General features: G+C 41.4%; 1 protein-coding gene across 3 annotated transcripts in view; it reads left to right on the top strand.

The window, feature by feature from the left end:
- LOC146678149 (protein MTSS 2-like) overlaps positions 1-19,967 on the top strand; it is a 77,761-nt gene extending 57,794 nt beyond the window's left edge. Inside the window, exons 7-15 of one of the 3 annotated variants that reach the window (XM_085410784.1) lie at positions 3,036-3,193; positions 3,792-3,899; positions 3,989-4,086; positions 6,791-6,938; positions 7,255-7,329; positions 10,149-10,304; positions 10,757-10,939; positions 13,201-13,366; positions 13,904-19,967. In XM_085410784.1, the coding sequence (XP_085266910.1) occupies positions 3,036-3,193; positions 3,792-3,899; positions 3,989-4,086; positions 6,791-6,938; positions 7,255-7,329; positions 10,149-10,304; positions 10,757-10,939; positions 13,201-13,366; positions 13,904-14,772 (1,961 nt within the window). In that variant the 3' untranslated portion in view covers positions 14,773-19,967. Of the gene's footprint in view, positions 1-3,035; positions 3,194-3,791; positions 3,900-3,988; positions 4,087-6,661; positions 6,939-7,254; positions 7,330-10,148; positions 10,305-10,756; positions 10,940-13,200; positions 13,367-13,903 lie in introns of all 3 variants that reach the window. The other 2 variants (XM_085410700.1, XM_085410868.1) reach the window with 2 other exon arrangements.
- The last annotated feature ends 2,249 nt before the right edge of the window (positions 19,968-22,216 follow it).

Genomic DNA, 22,216 nt, shown 5'->3' with positions numbered 1-22,216 from the left:
TCAGTGAAAAAAGAAGAAGAATTTAAATTCAGCCTGTCTTCAGAGGTTTCCTGTGAAGCAATAATGTATATTAGAGAGGCTACTATTTAATATAAATTATGAATCTTAGTTTTCAGTTTGTTTCTCACTAAAGATTTCGTTTGTATTGATAAAAAGTCCCGTCATGATCATGTCAGTTTTTTCTAGCCTGATTTCTTTAGGAAGTCCACACCTTCAAAAGCAACCCAGTGACTGTGAATCTGAATGCAAGTTATATGCTTAGAGATGTCATTTTCTCACATAAAACAAGGGTAATATAAGAAATTATCTTAAAACGATAGTCTGATATCTTTGACGGGGGGTTTGTATGAGGCGCTTCACAGTAGTCAGTGCGTTACCTATTGTAGAAGTTATCACACACCTACTGTATGTACTGTAACTGAAAAGTTACCAGTGTAACAGATAAGCAAAGTCCTGCTTTCAAGGGTCAGCAGCAAAATGTGTTTTTTAAAAAAGTACAAAAGCATACCGCGACGTCACACTGCCCTTTCTCCTTAGTCCTCAGTCTGAACTTCTATCCATGCAATGTTTAAAGCCATCAGACATTCTAGTTCACATGACATGAGAGTTCATGTGGCTAAAATACGTTTTGATGCTGATCTCTTCCACACTGGCACAATGTTTCCACAATGTTGCATACCTGGGTGCATCTCCAAAATGAGACAGCTCCACTTTTGAAAACCTAAACTATCCTTTAACAGGACTAGATTAACAGTTAAACTGTGCAATGTCTGTTCCTGTGTCTGATAAGCCCCATCGCAGCTGATGCTTGAGGATATTATTGTTTCTGGATTGAACTTTTGGTTGCAGCTGTGTTATTTTGCTCTAACATTTGGCACTGTGGCTGTCTTGTGATGGCTTCCTTGTACTAACCCTAACAATGAGTTCTGCTATTTCTGCTCTCCCCGCCCCTGTCACTCTCTCTCTGTTTCCTTTCTCTTTCCTTACTTTGCTTCCTTTTTTTCTGTCTCCCCCTCTCACTGCTACGTCTTTCTGTCTCTCCTCCCCTCTGGTATTTCTATAGAGATGCAGGGTAAGTATCAGCCTGCCGCTCGCTGCTCTACCGCATCACATCCTTTTCTTTTTAAATTTCCAGCATTTGCCTGCAGGCAGTGATTATTACTAAATTTGAGGTCATGGAAAAGTTTTGGGGGTATATCAGGAAATTGTCTTTCATAATGAAATAGTCATGTAAGCAGACTTAAGGGGAATAGAGAGAACCTTATCAGGGCTGGATTAACCCACCACAGGGACTCCCATAATAAGCTGTAGGCTTTTGTTTAATTTAACTCGCTCTCGGTGCATAAATTGTTATTAATTAGTTATGAGTTTATGGTAATGTAATTAGCATACAATTATTTTGTCAAGTACACCATATAAGCACATTGCAAGCTGAAATAATAAAGCCTTAAAGCCAAATTTCTATCTGAGGCCCCATTACAACACAGGTGCTTTTAGGCTGGTGCCACTCTAGTTTAAACATGAAACACGTGCTGTGTGTGTCCTGAACTGCATCACTCTCAGTCTGTTTTCTTCATTTTAATCAGCTAAGTCCTCCATTCTAGTCTGTGTGCAGAAAATGTGCAGAAAACAGTTTGCCCAGTGGCCAACGGAAAAACTGACGTTTGTATTTGTGTTGTATTTCCCATATTTTATTCCTCCTTTGGTGCCAGAGAAACCAGACAATGTTCAAAAGTCTGCATGACCAGATTTGAAGATTTAAAGCTTTAAATCAACACAGAAAAAATGATAAAAAACTTTCATTATCTTCTACAGAGCAGACGTGTTAGGGTCATTGTAGAAGATCATGCATTTTGATGTTGGAAGGTTTCAGTCAGAAAATTTTAATTTGCCTGAAACAACTGATATTGAGATTTTTTTGTGACCGGTGATTCATGAGGTGGGGTAGCAATGTTATTAAGTGATGTTAATTTATAGGTTAAAATATACTTCTGACTTTTCTGCACAAACATAATTATTTGTAGTCTTTTTACCACAAATTGAATGTCACATTTTGAACCTCAACCTTTCGGATCACCTGAATAGTTACATACTGTGCCCAGTGGGCAATCCAGCCTTGCTTGTAATGGGCATCATTCTACTGAGCCAACAACAACATGACAGTTTATTTATTACACCTAAATGGTCAACTGGGGTTTAGCTTTTAATTCTCCATTGAAACTAATGAAACTTGTAACCATGACCTTTTTAAAAACTACATGAACTAGCTCCAATGCTTCCTAAACAAGTTTTGCCCCTCGTGACAGATTAGAGCTCAGCGTCTGTAGTTAGCTGTCGTGTAGTGTCACTTTTAACAATGCATGATGTAACTGAACTTCTTCCTTGACTCCTGCATGACTTGTAGCTGTTACTATCAGCTTTGTAGTGACACTGCAGGCTTCAGTCTGACTCTCATGCTACCCCTCCTCGTCTGTTATCTCTGCCATTTTGTTCCTCATTCTGCTCTTACATGCTGTAAAACTACAAAGAAATTTTCATGTCTTGCTTTCCATTTACTGCATTTGATGTATTTTTAGAGATAGCAGATAGAATTTCTTTTTTCAGATTACATATGCACTTATATTTAAGCTTTTATTATCAAGGTATTGCAGTATAGTTACAACAGATATGATAACATTACATTTTTAGCAAAACTTTTAGCGAAAAGTTAGGAAACTGACTACTGCACATTAACATTAGAACAAATACAGAGCTAAAATAGCTTAAAAACAAACACATAAACAAGTTGCTGCTTTTTTTGTCTTGGTCAAAATTTTATAATCTGTACTAGTGGTTGGATGAACTCCTGCATTATGGAAAGCAAAGCTTGACAGAGAGATATCCACATTTAGTTACATTAACACTTTTCCACACCTCCATCTTTCTTTCCTTTTTCATTTTCACCCTCTGATGAAAACCTCTACCTTCCTGTGTCAGTCTCTGCTCTCTCGTTTGATAAACGTCTCTCACCCACTGCTGCGCCTTCTCCCACCCAGGGCGAGGGGACCTGCAGCCACAGCTCGACAGTGCCATGCAGGATGTGACCGACATGTGCCTGCTGATGGAGGAGACTGAGAAGCAGGCGGTGCGCCGTGCCCTGGTGGAGGAGAGGGGTCGCTTCTGCACCTTCATTGGTTTCCTTCAGCCAGTTGTGGTGAGGACACATATGGAGGAAATGTGATAGACTTTAACAGCAGGAGGAAAGATGGACAGATGAGGGCAAGCACTGTCTAAAGTAACTTTTGAAGTGCCGTACAGAGAAGCATGTTCACTGAACAGCTCCACTGATAATTACTGTATTTGAACCCTTATGCCAGAGGCCATTGTTTGATATTGCCCCATTAAAAAAAAAACACATGTATTTAGCTACAAAACTATAAGGCTAAAATGAACAACCTTGGGCTGTACTGATGGGAGACACTTTAAAGAATAGCATCAGTATAACATTTATCTTGCAGAAAACCATTAATTAATAAACAATGTAAAGCAAAAACGTGTAAAATGAGTTGTTACTTTATGTGTCGTACTGACACTTCAACCACATTATCTTTATAAAGACAAGAAACTAAACTGCTTTGCTTACAGTACCTAATTTACAGTTTAATTATATCACGAAAAATAATCATACATAAAAATAACTAGAGCTTTGAGTATAATTAACTGTGTTATGGTTGTTGTGGAAACTGTACACTGAGAATTTTTGGACTTTAGTGTAAAAGAAAAAGTAAAAATGTTTTCTATCTTGTTTTAAGAATGGAGAGATTGCTATGCTGGGCGAGATCACCCATCTCCAGGCCATCATCGATGACCTCACTGTGCTGACAACTGATCCGCACAAACTGCCCCCTGCCAGTGAACAGGTGAAAAGCATACGCAAACATGACATCCAGAATACACAAAGACAGAAACAAATAGAAGACAAACCTCTGACTCCTACACGTTCTCTCAGGTGATTAAAGATCTAAAGGGGTCCGATTACAGCTGGTCCTATCAGACCCCTCCGTCATCCCCAAGCAGCTCTGGCTCACGCAAGAGCAGCATGTGCAGGTACTCACACACAAATACACTCTTATCCATACACACATAGGCAGTGTTCTGAGTATCAGAAAGAGGAGCCATCCTTGATGTTTATATGTCAGTGTGATTGTCAGTCGTTTTGTCTACATGTCAGTCTGCCATTACATTCTGTGCAGTCCCCGAAAAACAAGTGTCTATGGGTGATAGAGCCATTCATTTAACCCCAGAAATGTTCCTTCATAATCAGGCTGTGGTGATTCTGCATAACTATTGGACTGATCAAACTGGACCACATATAGCTTTAACATGGCCATTAAAACATGATGACTGCCAAAAACTGACTGAAAAATATTAAAAAGTAAACTTAGCCAGCAAATTAGAAAATGCTGAGTGAAAGGTTGCCTGTTCAGGTAGTTGAAAGGGCATCAGAAAAAAGGATGTTTCTCTTTAAATCCAAATGTCTGTTGAAATGAAAGGTCATTTATACATCTCCAAAAGTTGATTCTGTTCATCTGGATGTAGCGTTTTGTGGGAGAAACGTTTTGTCACTCATCCAAGTGACTTCTTCAGTCTCAGCTGACTGCAGGTTTCAATCTTATAAACAGTACATTTGCATAATGACTGAAACCAGCCCACTGAAGGAACAATGGGCTAGGAGGTCAGTTCCTTAATCTTAATCATGCAAATTCTCATGACCATTGATCAACAACCACTGATCAAAGCCCACTGATCAATGGCCATGAGTACCATTCACAGAGAGTTGGGGAATGGCTGCAATCACAGCATTCTAAGATGGCGAAAGATGTACCCTTAGGCCCCCTCTTCGATTCATAGACGGTCTTTCCCTTTTCACTTAAATGGCCTCCTTGACTCCACGCTCAAACCAGTATTCTTCCCTGTCCAGGATGTTACATCCTCATCATTGAAAGAGTGTCCACTGGCCTGTAGGTGTAAATAGACTGCAGAGTCCTGGCCTGACGAGGTAGCTCTTCTGTGTTGTGCCATCTGCTTCGCCAGAGGTTGTTTGGTTTCCCCGATGTATAAATCCTGCCAATCCTCCTGGCACTTAACAGCGTACACTATGTTACTCGGGGGACCCGATCCTTGGGGTGGACCAGTTTTTGGCGCAGCGTGTTTTGGGGTTTAAAAGCCACAGAAACCCGGTGTTAAAAAAAAAAAAGTGTCTCAACTGTTCTGATACTCCTGACACATATGGGATCACTACAGGTTTTCGCTTATGGAGCGGTTGTCCTTCTCTCCTGGATCGGCTGGAGCTTTCTTTAGGTGCCTTTCCAGCTTTGACAAAAGTCCAGCTGGGATAACCACATTTACTCAGGGCCTTCTTGATGTGCTGTTCTTCTGCCTCCCTGGCTGCTGTGTCTGTGGGGATGGTGTTCGCTCTGTGTTGTAGTGTCCTGATGACACCCAGTTTGTGCTCCAGTGGATGATGAGAGTCAGATGTTCATCCTCCAGTGAGGTCACTCAGATGTTTTAGTCAGTGGTTGTTGATCAATGGTCATGAGAATTTGCATGATTAAGATTAGGGAACTGACCTCCCAGCCCATTGTTCCTTCAGTGGGCTGGTTTCAGTCATTATGCAAATGTACTGTTTATAAGATTGGGGAAACCTGCAGTCAGCTGAGACTGAAGAAGTCACTTGGATGAGTGACGAAACGTTTCTCCCACAAAACGCTACGTCCAGATGAACAGAATCAACTTTTGGAGATTTACTTTCCTGGATGATTGAGAATGCATCAAGACGTCATTTATACATCTGATGAAGTTGGTGCTTCAACAAGCTTTTGATGATTGGGTCATCCTCAGCAGAAGCACTGCCTTCAGACAGAAAAGCATTATAAATAAATGATAATAAAGAATCTAGGACTTTGGCCTTAAGATAAGTTATGACAGCCTCTCTTTTATAAGCCAAATGCATAAACAAAACTAAATACTTTCAAAAGACTACAAACTGATTTCTATGGTTCTGTGAAGCAAACTGTATGAGTGTCAGTGCATGTGAAGCGGATTCACAGCATTTTGCCTTCAGTGTTTACTGTGTGTATAGATGTGTGTGTGCTGGATCCTTCTAAGTTTACACACCCTCTGTCTACCCCCTCCTGTCCTTTTCTTTCCCACTTTTCCACTCAAAACAACTGCCATTCTGTGTACTCTTTTTCACTTATCTTCTATTACTTGTGTCTTGTTTGTGTGCATTCATGTGATTTGCCCTCTTTCTCTCCTGCTGGATCTTTGCTTACCTGATTTTGTTGCGGGTCTCTACTTTCAACTGTTCCTGGTGTGTGGCTTTACTGCGCATCGCACTGCGGGTTTTCACTGACCTGATGAACCAACGATTTGCTGTAAACTCCTCTTGGTCCTTCAACCCATCATACGAACTTCCAACACTTCCTTTAATTGTCAATCTATCACTTTCTACAACAACCAACCCCACTTCTTCTCTCTGAATTCCACCATTACTTCTCTAATCATGCTGTCTCTCTCTGATACTGCCTTCGCTCTACGCTGGGAATCATCACCTCCACATTCCTCACACCTCCATCGCTCTGCCCCCTCCCTTCTCCTCTACACCTTCCTCCCCCAACAGCAGTGTAAACAGCACCCACAGTAGTGCCTCCCGTTCGTCAGGGGGAGGTGGTAGTGGTGGTGTTGGTGGCGGAGGCTCCTTGCCCCACTCGCCCACCTCATCATCCTCCTCCTCCTGTCGCTACCGCAGCAGCCTGCCGCACCAGCCTCCACCACCGGGGGGCATTGCTGCCCACCGCCTCAGCAGTGTCTCCTCACATGATTCGGGCTTCGTGTCCCAGGATGCCAACATCTACTCCAAGCCACCCTCACCTATGCCCTCAGACATCACTAGTCAGGTACAAATGCCTCATGGACAAATTTACATTATTTATGTGACCCGTTCAGAGTTACTGTGGCTTAAATTGCTGGCTTCCAATGACACACGCACAGCCTGAAAAAGACAATGACACAAAATTTTTGGTCTCTATTTTAAGGACAGCCAGCAGGTAAACTAAACATTTCAGTGTAACTTTAAAATAACAAAGGACAAATATTTGAATAGAATTTAATTACTGGATATCTAATGAAAAACATTAAGTTTCACACATGTGTTTTGGTTCTTGGTCTAAACTCTTATCGGTTTGTGTCACTCTTATTTCTTTCCTGGTGTAGAAATCATCCAGCTCAGCATCATCAGAGGCCTCAGAAACATGCCAGTCAGTCAGTGAATGCAGCTCCCCCACCACTGTAAGTATTCTTATTCATAATATATAACATGGACAGTCTGAAATGCAGCATAAAAAACATTAAAGCAATAAAAGTGTGGTCCTAAAAAGTTAACAAATAAAGGTCAGTGTGTGTACAAGTAGTCCTTATGAGCCAAAAGCTCAGGCTTCAGACTTTCCTAACACTCTGTTTCTGAGAGCTTCCTCCTCTGTATCATGTCAGAGCGAGAGGATATCACTAATATGCACAGCTGTCATTGTAAACACAGACGACCCATCCTTGTGTGAAAATTAGCTTTAAGCAGTGGCTCCCAAACCTTCTCTGGCATGCTCCAATTAAAGAGCCGAAAAAATGAATAAAAAATTAGATGATTTTTATAGTGTCAAAAGACTCTTGTTTGTTTTTACCCTCAAAAATTATTCTTAGTTATGATTGTTAGACATAACTATTCTTCTGTTAGTTTCACTTGATACTTATTCATACTTATTCATATTCACGCTATGTATGCATGGTGCATACATGTAGCATTGAGTATATAGTGGGTCTATGTCCCAGTAGCGGGGCCCAACTTAAAGAGAGGGGGGCTATAATGATTTGCTTCACATGGAGGATGGAATGAAGGCCCAGTATAAGAGAAACAGGAATTATTGTGAGCTGTGGATCATACAAAATTATTCTAGTTAGCATAATGTGTGTCCTTTAAGATTTTTACACAGTAATCATACAATCATACATCATACTTGTGGTCAGTCTGTGACATCACTGTCGAGAGATTAGTTTTCCCTGACAGTGCTGGTTTATTCTTAAGTTAAACTCTCAGTTTAGGATATATTTACAAATACAGCTTAATGATTGGTGGGGGGGGAAAAGATAAATGAATTACTTGAAATTAAAAATTAAGCTCTGCTTCATTTAAGTTTACTTCAAGTTTCCTCATCTTGTCCAAATCAACCAGATTTCCACTGAACACCCGTCAGATTCACACCTATATTATCTGTAGTGTTTTCCAGAGACATCAGGCAAGAACAACAAAATGTAATTTCATATAAGATTGAGCAATTTTTTAAACAGCTGTGATAATTGTGGTAGTATAAAGTCATTGTTGATACAGAATTACAAGGTAGCGCACAACACATGCTGTTTAAAATGAGACGTTACACTCATCAAGGTAGCAGGACGTTCATAAGATTTTCAGGGATTTCCGAGAACAGAAGGAGACTTTGATTTCTGAATGGTAAGTCAAACTTGGTGTAGAGCTGACAGTATTAAATCTCTGGGGCCTTGATGTGTTCTCCAGCAGAGAAAGCTTTGTGGTACCATTAAGCAACATCATATCAAACACCGCCCACTTACTCACAAGAGAATAGTGAGGCAAATGTATTTGAGACACGAGGGTTTGGTTGAATTTATGCATTTTCTCCAATTTAAAAAAAATGTTCATTGCAGCAATTAGCATTGGAGAGCTCTGTTTTCATAGGCACATGGGGCAAAGTTGTATCTTCCTCAGCATAAACCACCTACACATTGGTGCCAGTTGCAAAGTTGGCTTTAAGATTTACAGCCATTTGCATCTTCCCCTGCTTACCAACTGAAAATAGGAGCATGTAACGCCGGTCTTCTGTGCTTTTAATTGATGGAGACATACCCAAATAAAGCTCTACAAAATCAGAGACTTGTTTTATTTATGTTTGGGAACTTGTCTCCTCCTCTTCCATTATACATTCTTTAGCCAGTTTGCACACCATTATATAAATCATGCTTGCAAGGCAAAATAAATATTCATTTCTGATCTTAAGCAGCATCTGTCCTCCGTACCAGCTTGCATATACTGCTTCTCTTTCCCTTGACGTGTTCACAACCATCTGTGATCCATCTCTAATTTGACTGATACACATTGTCAAGCTGGACCGTGTGCCCCACTTTCACTGGTTATCTTGACAAGATTTAGCATAAGCATCACGAGGCAGACTTGCAGTCTCTCCTGTGCATTGCATGTATTGGTTATTTCTGGATGTTCTTAATTAAATCATCATGGAATCTGAGGCAGACACACTAGACACATGACACGTTCCATTAAAAACTCACGAGACAATTAAAATTTGTCTGCTCCCCTAAAACTGATCTAAAACCCTTTAGATCAGTTTCATCAGCTCATCTCACTGTATCCACATCCAGCACCTTTGGGAAAATGGTGCAACAGCTCCATGTACATGCAACAAAAGCAGAGTTACTGTGATTTCTACCTGAGCTCCTTTACTTTAAGCCTTTCCTTGATCACTGTACAAATCCCACAAATATGCAGAACTACCCAAGTCTTCTGTGGTACCTGATGCACAAGTGCAACAATTCATCAATCTGAATTTTTGCTACAAATACATCAACATAAACGTGTTAAACATACAGTATCTGACTAAAAATTAGAAGTAGGCTTTGTTGATGTAGAGGCTTAGTCCCACTCTAATCACACTTAACTTGCATATAGAGTCATTTTGATGCATGGCAGCAGTAACTAATTGTGTTTCAAGAGGCCCATTTTGGTTTCAGCTGTATTGTCTATCTGTTTCTTAGAATTTGGTGTGTGTGTGTACACATGTTTGGCTTTTGTTGTCGTGTGTGGCCCAGTAGCTGGCTCTCTCTCTCTCTCTCTCTCTCTCTCTCTCTCTGTATGTATATATATATATATATATATATATATATATATATATATATATATATATATATATATATATATATATATATATATATATATAATGTCTGTCTGCCTGTCTCCCGCTCACTCTTGCTTCATGTCTGTGGCTTTTCCATTCTCTGATGACATGACTGTGTCTCTCGTCCCGCAGTTTGGCTCGTCCTTCGCTACCTTCCGCCCCGCTCTTTTTCACTCTGGCTCCACCCGGCCTCTCTCTGTCATTCTTCCTGTTCCTGCGTCCCCACCCTATAACCGCCCCCCTGGATCCAGCTCCTCCTCTCCCACATCAAAGGTTCCTATGTGGAAGGTTTGTTCTCCATTCGCTTCCATTTCTTCAGTTGCACATTTTCTTCTGTTTCTGTTTAACAAGTTAATGCATAGAATTTATTTTCTTTTACTTTTTATCACCTGATTAACTCATTCATAACCACATTGCACTGCTTCATTGCAAGTGTTCATCCCCACTTGCTTTGTGTGCATTTTATTTGGCTTCATCTGCCTCATTGGTTTTACAGTCTGCCAACTGGTAACTGACCAAAACCAAGCAGGGTCAAAGGTCATCAACATATACATGCTCTCTAACACTCGAAAAGGCCTCTGTTCCACACATTCTGACCTGCACACAGTCCTTGATGTACCCATAAAGGCCCCCTCTTTCTGCACTCAGATGAAGGGCATCAAACTGCTGGATAGTGGACAAGTCGTGTGTGCTAATGTTACCACCTACTTCCTGTTTATTAATTCCGCTCACCTCTTCAGGACTGGTCCAAAGCAGGTCAGTATGAGCAGCCTGTGGCTGCAGCGGCAGTCCAGCGAAGAAGGGAACCTCTTGATAGGCTGAGGGAGAGTGAGGCATCACCGGGCTCCCAGGGATATGCTGGGCCATCACATCCTGATGATGGGCAGAGAGCCAGGATGACGCCAGCTAACATCGCTGCCAAGGTAATAGTGAAGTTGATGATACTGAAACACGGGCTGAAGATAGCAATTTGTGTGTACGTCTGTACAAATGCATGAATATGTATAAAGTATGGCCTATAGTACAGGGTGGGCCATTTATATGGATAAAACCGTAATAAAATGGGAATGGTTGGTGATATTAAAGTCCTGTTTTTGGCACATTAGTATATGTGAGGGGGCAAACTCCTCAAGATAGGTGGTGACCATGGTGGCCATTTAGAAGTCGGCCATCTTGGATACAACTTTTGTTTTTTCAATAGGAAGAGGGCCATGTGACACATCAAACTTATTGGTAATGTCACAAGAAAAACAATGGTGTCCTTGGTTTCAATGTAACTTTATTCTTTCATGAGTTATTTACAAGTTTCTGACCACTTATAAAATGTGTTCAATGTGCTGCCCATTGTGTTGGATTGTCAATGCAACCCTCTTCTCCCACTCTTCACACACTGATAGCAACGCCACAGGAGAAATGCCAGCACAGGCATCCAGTATCCGTAGTTTCAGGTGCTGCACATCTCGTATCTTCACACCATAGACAATTGCCTTCAGATGACCCCAAAAATAAAAGTCTAAGCGGGTCAGATCGGGAGACCTTGGGGGCCATTCAACTGGCCCACGACGACCAATCCACTTTCCAGGAAACTGTTCATCTAGGAATGCTCGGACCTGGCACCCATAATGTGGTGGTGCACCATCTTGCTGGAAAAACTCAGGAAACGTGCCAGCTTCAGTGCATAAAGAGGGAAACACATCATCATGTAGCAATTTCAAATATCCTGTGGCCTTGAGGTTTCCATTGATGAAGAATGGACCCACCCTATCTCTCCCTTAGAGATAGGGTGAGAAGTTCGGCCATCCGGGAGGGGCTCAGAGTAGAGCAGCTGCTGCTCCACATCGAAAGGAGCCAGCTGAGGTGGTTCGGGCATCTGACAAGGATGCCCCCTGGGCGCCTCCTGGGTGAGGTGTTCCAGGCATGTCCCACCAGGAGGAGGCCCCGGGGCAGACCCAGGACACGCTGGAGAGATTATATCTCTCGGCTGGCCTGGGAACGCCTTGGTGTTCCCCCGGATAAGCTGGAGGAGGTGGCTGGGGAGAGGGAGGTCTGGGCCTCTTTGCTTAGGCTGCTGCCCCCGCGACCTGGTCTCGGATAAAGCGGATGAAGATGGATGGATGGAAGAATGGACCCACTATCGTCGTACCCCATATACCACACTAAACCATCACTTTTGTTGGTCCAACAGTCTTGGAGGGATCCATCCAATGTGGGTTAGTGTCAGACCAATAGCGGTGGTTTTATTTGTTAACTTCACCACTCACATAAAAGTTTGCCTCATCACTGAACAAAATCTTCAGCGTGAACTGAGGGTCCTGTTCCAATTTTTGTTTTGCCCATTCTGCAAATTCTGTGCGCCGATCTGGGTCATCCTCGCTGAGATGCTGCAGTAGCTGGAGTTTGTAAGGGTGCCATTTGTGAGTAGCTAATATCCGCCGAAGGGATGTTCGACTGTGCTACGCTGTGGGCTCCTGCTGAATGAAGCTAGGACAGCCACTGATGTTTCTTCATTAGTGACAGTTTTCTTGCGTCCACATTTTGGCAAATCCAACACTGAACCAGTTTCACGAAACTTAGCAAGCAGTTTGCTAACTGTAGCATGGGAGATGGGTGGTCTCGTAAGGTGTCTTGCATTGAAATCTGCTGCAATGACCCAGTTACTGCGTTCACCAGATATCAACGCAATTTCGATCTCCTCCTCACGTGTTAACCTCTTCGACATGTCAATGGCTGTGAACAAAGAGAAACTTGTAAATAACTCATGAAAGAATAAAGTTACGTTGAAACCAAGCACACCATTGCTTTTCTTGTGACATTACCAATAAGTTTGATGTGTCACATGGCCCTCAGCAGCTCATATATCATTCACTGTGGAATACATCTGAGACAGTCAGCTAAAGACTTGACTTAGTTGTCAATTTAGAAAAAGCATACAAAGCCTATATATGTCTACAAAAGGCTGTGAACACAAGTGTCCTTGTCAACACAAGGTACGGCACAGGCAAAACACTTCCAGGTTCTCAGGTGGATGTTTACAAATGAAACAAAAAACAAAACTCTTTTCTTTTTGCTACTGCATTTTAGGACCAGAAACCTTTTTTATTCTATTCAATTTGTAGATTAGGGTTTAGTTTTCAAACAGCGGGTTGCTCAAACTCCAGTGCAGTGTTTCATTGTATGTTCTCAGCATGGAGAGGAGGTTTCTCCAGCAGCCAGTGACCTGGCCATGGTGCTTACCAGGGGACTCAGCATGGAGCAGCAGAAGAGCAACAGAGACTCCCTGCAGTACTCCAGTGGATATAGCACAGAGACCACAACCCCATCCTGCTCAGAGGACACAATTCCTTCACAAGGTGAAACTAATCTACCACACTCTTTATGGCAGCATTTAATCTCATTCGGTGCCCACATATATTACATTTCACCTGGCCACATTCATCATCTTATTTTTGTAACATTCCAGGAAAAGCAACCTGTTAAGGGAAGGTGTTTTTTTAGGGGAAATATCAATATTTAAAACTTCTGCAGAAGTTTATTGTATTCCTCCCACTAGCACTCCTGCCATTGAGTGTAGTTTTACCAAAATCAGATTAAGTGAATCCATTTAATCATCCAGGCAGCAGCTAAAGTGTATGATGGATGTATTCTGACAGTTTCTCTGACAGCAGTTGGAAAATGACAATATAAAGATAAAATTGAAAAATATTAAATGTGCTCACTTGCTGGCTTGCTCTACCAAAATGATGTAGCTATCCCTGTGTTAATCTAATAAAGCGACCACAGAACATTGTCTTTCCTCTGTCTCTGTTTCTGGCACATATAGTTCAATCATTTCTCTAAAATCTCATGAATACCTTTTTTTGTTTTACCCTCTGCTCTCCTCATATTAGGTTCAGATTATGACTGCTACTCAGTGAATGGTGATGCCGAAGGTCCAGATGGACAGACAGAGTTTGACAAGTCCTCCACAATTCCTCGCCACTCTAATATTGCCCAGAACTACAGGCGAATGATCCAGACCAAGAGGCCAGCCAGCACAGCTGGCCTGCCCACTGGCGTTCTTGGTCCAGGGGCTCATGGGATACCAGGGCAGCCCGGTGGAGCTGGTGGAGGTGGAGCAGGGACTCCAGGGACTGCCACCATCCGCCGAACCCCCTCTACCAAACCTGGCGTGAGGCGCACGTTATCCAGTGCGGGGCCCATCCCCATTCGACCACCCATCGTGCCTGTCAAAACACCCACTGTCCCTGGAGACTCACATTCACCTGGTGCAGGTGGAGGGCACGCTGGTGGCGTACCTGTCCGTGTGGGGAGTGAGGAATGTGTGTTCTTCACTGGAGCTGAGGATTCACAGGGAGCGCTTGATTATGTGAAGGCATCACCAAAGCGCCTCAGCCTGCCTAACACCGCCTGGGGATCAGGGGCTGCGTTAGAGGTCTATGCTCAGCAGCATGGGGGCCTTGCAATAGGAACAGGCTCGGGCACTGGATCAGAGGAAGATCAGATGATCGCAGCCAATCGGCACAGCCTAGTGGAGAAGATTGGCGAGCTGGTAGCTAGTGCACACGCCCTTGGTGAGGGCCAGTTTCCCTTCCCTGCCCTCCCTGATGACCCAGCCCCACCACCAACTGGCCCCACTGACACTCAGACAGGGACCGAAGGGGCAGAAGGGTCTGGTGACATGCTGACCACCATCAGGAGAGGAGTCCGTCTTCGCAAAACCGTCTCCAATGACCGCTCAGCTCCCCGTATATTGTGATCGGAGGAACAGCAGAAAGAGGATGATGCTTGTCAACCGAGAGGGAGTCAGGTGTTGGTGTGATGCAACCCAACCACCTAGTACATACACAAAAACTTAACCATGTAGGGAAAGCTATAATATAACAGAAGACGAATGAAAGCAGAAACATACACAAAAAAAAGTTTAAAGACACCATTAGAGTAATGATATATAATATAATGATAATAATAACAATAATAATGTTAACCCATGCTGACAGTTAAAAGTTAAATGCTGAACATTGACAGGCTCCTAGCAGGCCACTATAACTAGTGTGTGTTGGACGCATGTTTGTCTTCTATACACCTTCACCCAGGGAAGGAAAGACTCACAGGACAAAAAAAAAAAAAAAACAGATATGATTTTTTAAAAAAGAGGCAAAGAAAGAGAGAAACGCTGGGTTCTGTTTTGCCAACTTACACCTTTCCCTATCCTCTTCTCCAACTAACCTGACTGTCTGATCCCAGATGAAAGACTGATGACTGAACGAGGGGCTGGTGTGGACGAGAGAGAGAGGGGACTCAGAGTGCCATGTGAGCAGCTGGGTTTGAACCCAAGCTGTCTCAGCAGCAACACACTGTACTTATTAGCCCATTGAACTGAAGCTTTGGTATTAGTACGGGGAGCTAACAAGCCAGAGGGCCTCTCTGGTTCATCCTAATGAAAAGAATCTTGGAAAAAAGGAAATATCCACTGTTGGCATTGAACCGTGCTAGTGCCCCCTTCCCCCCTCTCTCGCTCTCTGCGTAGTGAATGCGTGCATTCATGGGTGTGCATGTGGGCAAATGTAAAACATGAGTGTGTGTCTACGTGTGACTAATTGTGTGTATGTGTGCGAGGAGGGTGGGTAGAGCTCTGCTGCAGGACAGCTGGTTACCCAATGAGGGCAGGGCTTTTTCTCCTGTGTGTTGTGCGTGTATTTTCTTGTTTATATTGTGACGTCATTTACCTTGTTACCGCTGTACGAGAAGTTACAAGACGTACTCCAGGCGTATAGATATATTCATATATATTTTCTAGAACCAGAGAGAAAATGTTAAATCAGAAATGGAGCAATAAATGTGTTTTATTTTCTTGTTTCGAAGAAGCGGCTCGATGGAGGATTGTAGATTCTCCTTTGTCACATTCAGGCAATCATCAGGAATGCTAAATTACACATCGACTGTGAATTCATGCCTAGCCGGTTTTGGCGTGTGTCTCTCTCTGTCCCTGTCTCTTTCTGGTGAATGAAATGGATTACAAAAGTCTGGGGGGGGGGAAGGAAAACTGTAAGCACTTTGATAGGGGATAGGTAATATGTACAATAGCCAGTAGGTGTTGTTTTAGTCATACTGTATGATAGGGAGTGTGAAAGTGAGCGAGATGGTATCCAGGAGGGAATTATTTAATTTGTGAAAGAAGAAGCAGAAGAAGACAGGGAGGGACAAAGAGCAAGTGAGAAAGACTGGTTGATTTGGGAGATTGGTCGAATGAGATGGGATAAGAAAGTGTCAGGGCCATACAAGCTATTGCTTGTTGTGGATCGTGAAGAGCACTGAAGTTTTTAATGCTGTGGCCGCACTGGCATTTAAAGGACTGGTCACATAATGAAAAAAAAAGCACAGTATAGACAGGTCAGACTGTATAAAGCAGATCCATACTTTCCTGCCAGTTTTATTTTTCTGTCACTGAAACTTCTGCCTCATAGCATCAGAGGGGAATGTAGGTTTGATTGAGTTTCTACTGTGGACACAGACCTTTAAAAAACCTAATAAAAACAGCTTTTCAGAATAAAACTTTTTCCACTGTGAGTTTAACAGTTGAAATTCGGTTTTCCTGTATTATGTTATTGTAGAGAGGCGAAAATGTCAAAAATTGGGCCAATACTATCAAAACTATAAACACACCTGTGGTCGAGAACAAAATCAAACACTTTTACTTGGATATTTGCCTCTTAATACTTAACCAGTATCAAAAATTAGGGCTGTATTTTTCACTGTCCAAATCTTCAATGACAGCTGCTTATCTAAAAAATATCGTCTCACCTGTAAATATTGTGTCTTTTTTTACATTGTGGCCACACAAAGTAAAGCCTTGAACAAAGCTGAACAATACTCTTTTGCCTTAGATTTACTCTGTATGTTGTCCTTTCTAAATAAAACAAAGATTTTAATCAAACAGCATAGCACACATAGCACAGATGTAATAAAACACTCGGAGACATGTCCAGCTTGTAGCTGACAATTTTTGACATTAGTTCTTAGTTCTTTATTTTGGTAGAGAGTGAGGGATTATTGTTTGAAACTAAACAATAGCATTAAAATTGCTATTCAACAATTTGGAGGTCTACATGTTTATAGTCTTGACAGATCAAGAGACTTGAGATCATTTTCAACTCTTCAAATAAGAGACAGGATGAAGTTGCCTAGTGCAGGGGGAGTAAATTTGTCAAAGTGGTTATTATGCGTAAAAGTTTTCTTAGCTGCCCGCAAGTTCCTGAAAGTTTTGCTGTTGCCCAAGTCTTCGATTGAAAGTTGGACTTCTGCACAGGGTGTAAGGTGAGACTGCCTTTGAAGCTATTGAAAGCCACCATTCTCAAATCCAGTACAAGTACTGGAGGACTGTAACAAGTAATGTAATCGAACCTAAATTTTTCAGATTCTTTGGCCAGCTGGTTTTAAATTGGCTCAATCACATGAAACATAATTATTTAGCCCCACATTTATTCAGTCACATAAAATGAATGTATTCCCAGCAGTGAGACACAACGCTGGTGTCTGAACACAAAAAGGCCGCCCCAGTTCAGCTCAGGATATGGCTGTGTGAAAGAAACTTTTATGAACATTAAGATGCAAGAAATGGTGAAGCCGGCTCGCTGATGACAAAGATGTGGGAATATTTAACTTTGCAAGTTGACAGAGAGGAAAAGATGTGTGAAATGAGCATTTCACTGCCTGTTCATACAATATGTACTGTATGTGCTGTACTTGTTAAAGAGAATCAGGCGCACAGATTTGGTATAAAGGTTTGTTAGAAAATATTACATGGAATATTTAGTTGTTTTTTTTTTCTTCTACAGTACTGTTTGAATGTTTTGTCTTAACTTTAATTAATGTAAAAAAAGAAAAAAAGAAAAAACTCCAGTTGTAACACAAACTACTAAGCTGTGTAACATACGGATGCAGGACGTGTGGGCCGAGAGTGAGTGTGTCCTTGTTTGGCTGTTGATCTTTAGGCTAGTGAACTCTTCATCAACATGTCTGTATGCTCTTTTAGCAGTGACCTGAACATAGCCTGCGACATCCACTCTCCTATATACTCTTTTTGTCAACTTATTTTATTTATTTTTTTTGCCTTGAATAGAAAATTGTTCCAGGCACATTTGTGGCTTCTTTAGAATGATTTAATATAAAGAGTTGGAGAACAGATGTTTTTAACATAGGCACCCTCTGCAAGCACACCATTTTTTTTTGTTGAAGTTTGCAACAGTGCATCAAATAGGGGATGTTTTAATGTTCTGTCAACAGCAAACTGTGCATTTGTTGTTACATGTGGATGCTGTGTGATAAATCTGACTCTGAATCTTAGAAGTTGAAAGGGGGAAAAAAAAACATGTTCTGAGTGAGAAAAGTGAAAAAGAGTTTCTCCTAAACCACCTGTCAAGGTCACCATGTCCATGAATCTGTATACCTGAATGTATGACATGGTGAAGGATGGCATCCAACTGTGTCTGATTTGCTTAAACTATTGCAATGTCAGAGCATTGTTCCTGTACAACTGGGTGATATTTCCTCTTTAAACAACAGGAAAGCAATACAGGGGTAGTGCATGTATGTGCATTCACAATCATGATCCACTGTGGGTATGATAAAGGAGAATACCATTGTTTTGTAGACTAGGATACTTGTTTTGTCCACCTTAAAGTTATTTCACACTACACAGCTCTAATGGTGTTATTTGGAGTTCAGATATCTTTAAAGAGACAGAATAAATAATACACACTGGAGAAGAAAATGGTGTATCATCCTCACTGACTTTGAAAATTTACCTTGCCTAAAAGCTGCTGTGAGGTGTCATGCACCACCAAATGGTTTAATAAGCTGCCAAACCAAAACACTGAGCCATTCAAATGGTAAAACTGGGTGTTAGTGTTGGGTAGTATGTTTAATTTTTCAGGTGGTTACGATGAGTCCAACAACTGGGTACTGTAGATATATTTGCAGAATTTTGCAGCAGAACCCATATCGCCTAACTCCAAAATGGAGATCGGAACCAAGACTTCCATATTAAGATTTATTTATTGTCAGTATATTTGTCTAATTATCCAACCCTGCTAGATAAAAGTAATAAAATGTGAGGCGTTAGGAAGAATGGGAAAACTCTGGGATCCTGAAACTCAGTGTGCAGCATGACGTTACTGTAGGCATTAACCTAATAAAGCTATGCAAGGCTTGGTCACTCAGTAGGAAAATTTACAATTTCATTAGGATTATTAATTCAGCTATCTCGAGGCACTTTATATTACATGCTATATATAATGTAAAGATTCTATTATAGGGGGAAAAAAACTAGCAATCCAAAGATTCCTTACGAGGAGGCACTTGGCAGCAGTAGGACATTTAAAAACTCCCTTTTAAAAGAAGAAAACTCCAACAGAACCAGGCTCCTTTTGTTTAGTGTTTGACAAGATACTACTTCCTGTAATGTTCTAAAAGTTTCCCAGAGTTGTGAGAAGCCTAGCCAAGATTCAAGAAGGTTTATTCTGTAATACCATGTTTTTACATGGTGTTTACAGACATACACAGGCTGAAACAAAATGTTGTTGTGTTGTGCAATAATCAGCAAACAATAAAAATACAGTATAACAACCAAGCTGCAGCTTGATGCGACACTCAGCAAACTCAGGCATAAACAATCACACTCATCCAACTAGCAGCAGTCCTCTCACGGAGAGGGATTGAATAAGATCAGCTAAGTGTGTGTAAAGTCCCAGATTAATAGAAAACTTTGCCACTGAAAAAGGTTCTAGTCTAGCACCAGACTTAATCGCTTTCTGAGAAACGGAGCCCTAGAGCCATGAAATATTCTAAAGTCCTGCAAAAGTTGCATGTTGAGGCTATGATTGTTTTCTTCTCCAGTGGGTGTGATTTTCTGAGTATGAGAAGCTGACTTCAGTCTTCATAGCTACACATGTCTCCCTGCAGAGCGTTCTCACTCCCGAGGCGTAACATGTCGACGTTTTGTCACGTCCCGCGGCGTTCCTGAGGAACGCGAAAGGAGACCTTCGGCGTTCTTATGGTACGCGGCGGGTTATGGCTGGAATCCAGTGCAATGACGCTCCCGCGGTAGTAGACGTTCCAGCCCTGTATTCCAGCCCTAAACCTAACCTTATCCCTAGCCCTGACCATAACCTTATTCCTGACCTTAACCAGGACTTTAATGATGTTAAATAGCGTGTTTCTAAGCGATTTGAAGAAAAAGAGCGAACATGTGTAGGTTCAGTCCAGACGGTTCTCATATTTCCTCTTTTTCCGAGGTCGTCATTTAGGAACGTGGTGGGTAGCCGAAAACGTAATATGGTGACGATTTGTCACCTAGCGTAAAATGTTACGCTTTGGGAGTGAGAACGGGTTGCTCCCTGAGTCTGAAGATTTAAGTGCTGCATATTTATTGAATGAAATGAAAACTAAGGAATAAACTGCCAGTTATCTACAGGAAGTTATTCCTTTAATAAAGTTTTAATAATGCCCTGGAGAACAAGCACTCAAATTATAAATAACAACTTGGGATCAGACAAGTATTCTAAAACCTCTGAGTTTTTCAAATTGAATGAGATCACGGCAGCCTAAAGGCACACAGTAAAAGGTTGAATGGTTAAGATGACTAAAAGACACAACACTGCTATTTTCCTTTAAAATACCCAGTTTACAGCACAAGAAATATCATACTAAATAATAATGTTTTTAAAATTCTAAATTAACTGTGTAACTAACTGAACAAGCTGGAATAACTGTGCTACAGTGTAAGTTTACGAGTGTATGTGTTGTTCAGTGTGGGCCCACCTTCAAACGGAGTGGCTGCTGCAGAAACATACAAAGGCACATAGACACACATGCATGCAGGCATGCGCGCATAGATGGAAACACTTGTGGACATATTAGAAACAGGACTAACATATAGAACAATCTCCTCTTATGTTAATTTCATAATTTGGCTCAGTCAATGATATTACCACAGTTTACTTTATATTAGCTTTCTTGTTTTCCATCAAGGTTAATGTGCAAGCTTCTTTAGTAATGCACACACTTAAAAACATGCACAGTACTTAAAAATACTGTGTATACTTAAAATACTGCACAACAAGCCCTAAAAACTAGAAAGCTATATACTTTTCAATGATTAGCACGAGGCTGCATAGAGCATGTGAAAGGACTAGTTTAACATTTTGGAAAATACTTACTTTCACTTTTGGTGAGTGTGTGCATTAAAGAATAATTCATAGCCAACAGATGGTAATTTTAGCATGGCAAGGTTTGGAAGATGTAGGAAACCCAACCCCTCCAAACTGAAACATTCCACCTACCTTTATACCTGTAGTTTACTTAGTAATACACTTTTGTGTTTAATCTGAAAATGTAAATTATACAAAGTAAGAGGTTAACTGGCAAGTGTTGTTCCCACAGTGAATGGCTCACACTGACAAGAGAATAAAGAAATAAGCTCGAAAATTTCCAAAATGTTAAGCGGTTGCTTTAACATTTAATGAAAACATGATTTTTTTTTATTTTTTATTTTGGATTATGTAACTGGAGATGGACTGAGCTGAAAATTCCTAATACCATAATTGTCTGAACAGCCTGGAGGTATATGAAAGCTACCAGTTAGCCATGCTAATCGTATTTCGCCAAGTGGAAAAAGCAAAAGAGAACTGAATTTAAATGTTCCTTTATTCCCAGACATTTAAACTTGTGTATCCCCATCTTCTCTCCCTTTCCGCTATTGCCATTCAACTTTAATCCACTTTCCTCAATCAGTACACACAGGGATAATGTGTGGCTGACAAATCAGAAAACAACACTTGTCAAGATGGGAGCCCCGTTGGCATTACTCTGTCTCTCTGTGCCTCGCAGCCCATCAAAGCTAATGAAAAATAATTTTGATGACCATAGTCCACAGTGAATACACACTACGCTCAGTTTATTATCTTTCTGTCTTTCCCTTCACCCTCTTCCCTCCCCCTCCTTCTGTGTCTGATTACTGTATGTCAGGATGCATGTGTGGATCCAGTGTGTCATAATGGCTAATGGATGCTATCATTTTGGGACCTGGGTGTTTTGTTCAAAATGCTGGAATCATTAGGTAGGTTAAACTTTTCCCTAGCGTGCACATTAATATCTGCTGGTCTCAAGGCAAGCAGATGGATCTCTAACACAGTCTCAGTGCT

This window comes from Rhamphochromis longiceps, linkage group LG1 (genome assembly GCF_057381845.1).
Source record: "Rhamphochromis longiceps isolate RC_006_pf linkage group LG1, R_longiceps_female_GT1.1, whole genome shotgun sequence".
Classification (NCBI taxonomy): Eukaryota; Metazoa; Chordata; class Actinopteri; order Cichliformes; family Cichlidae; genus Rhamphochromis; species Rhamphochromis longiceps.
The sequence above is the reverse complement of the archived record's forward strand: the minus strand, read 5'-3'. Positions and strand labels throughout refer to the sequence as shown.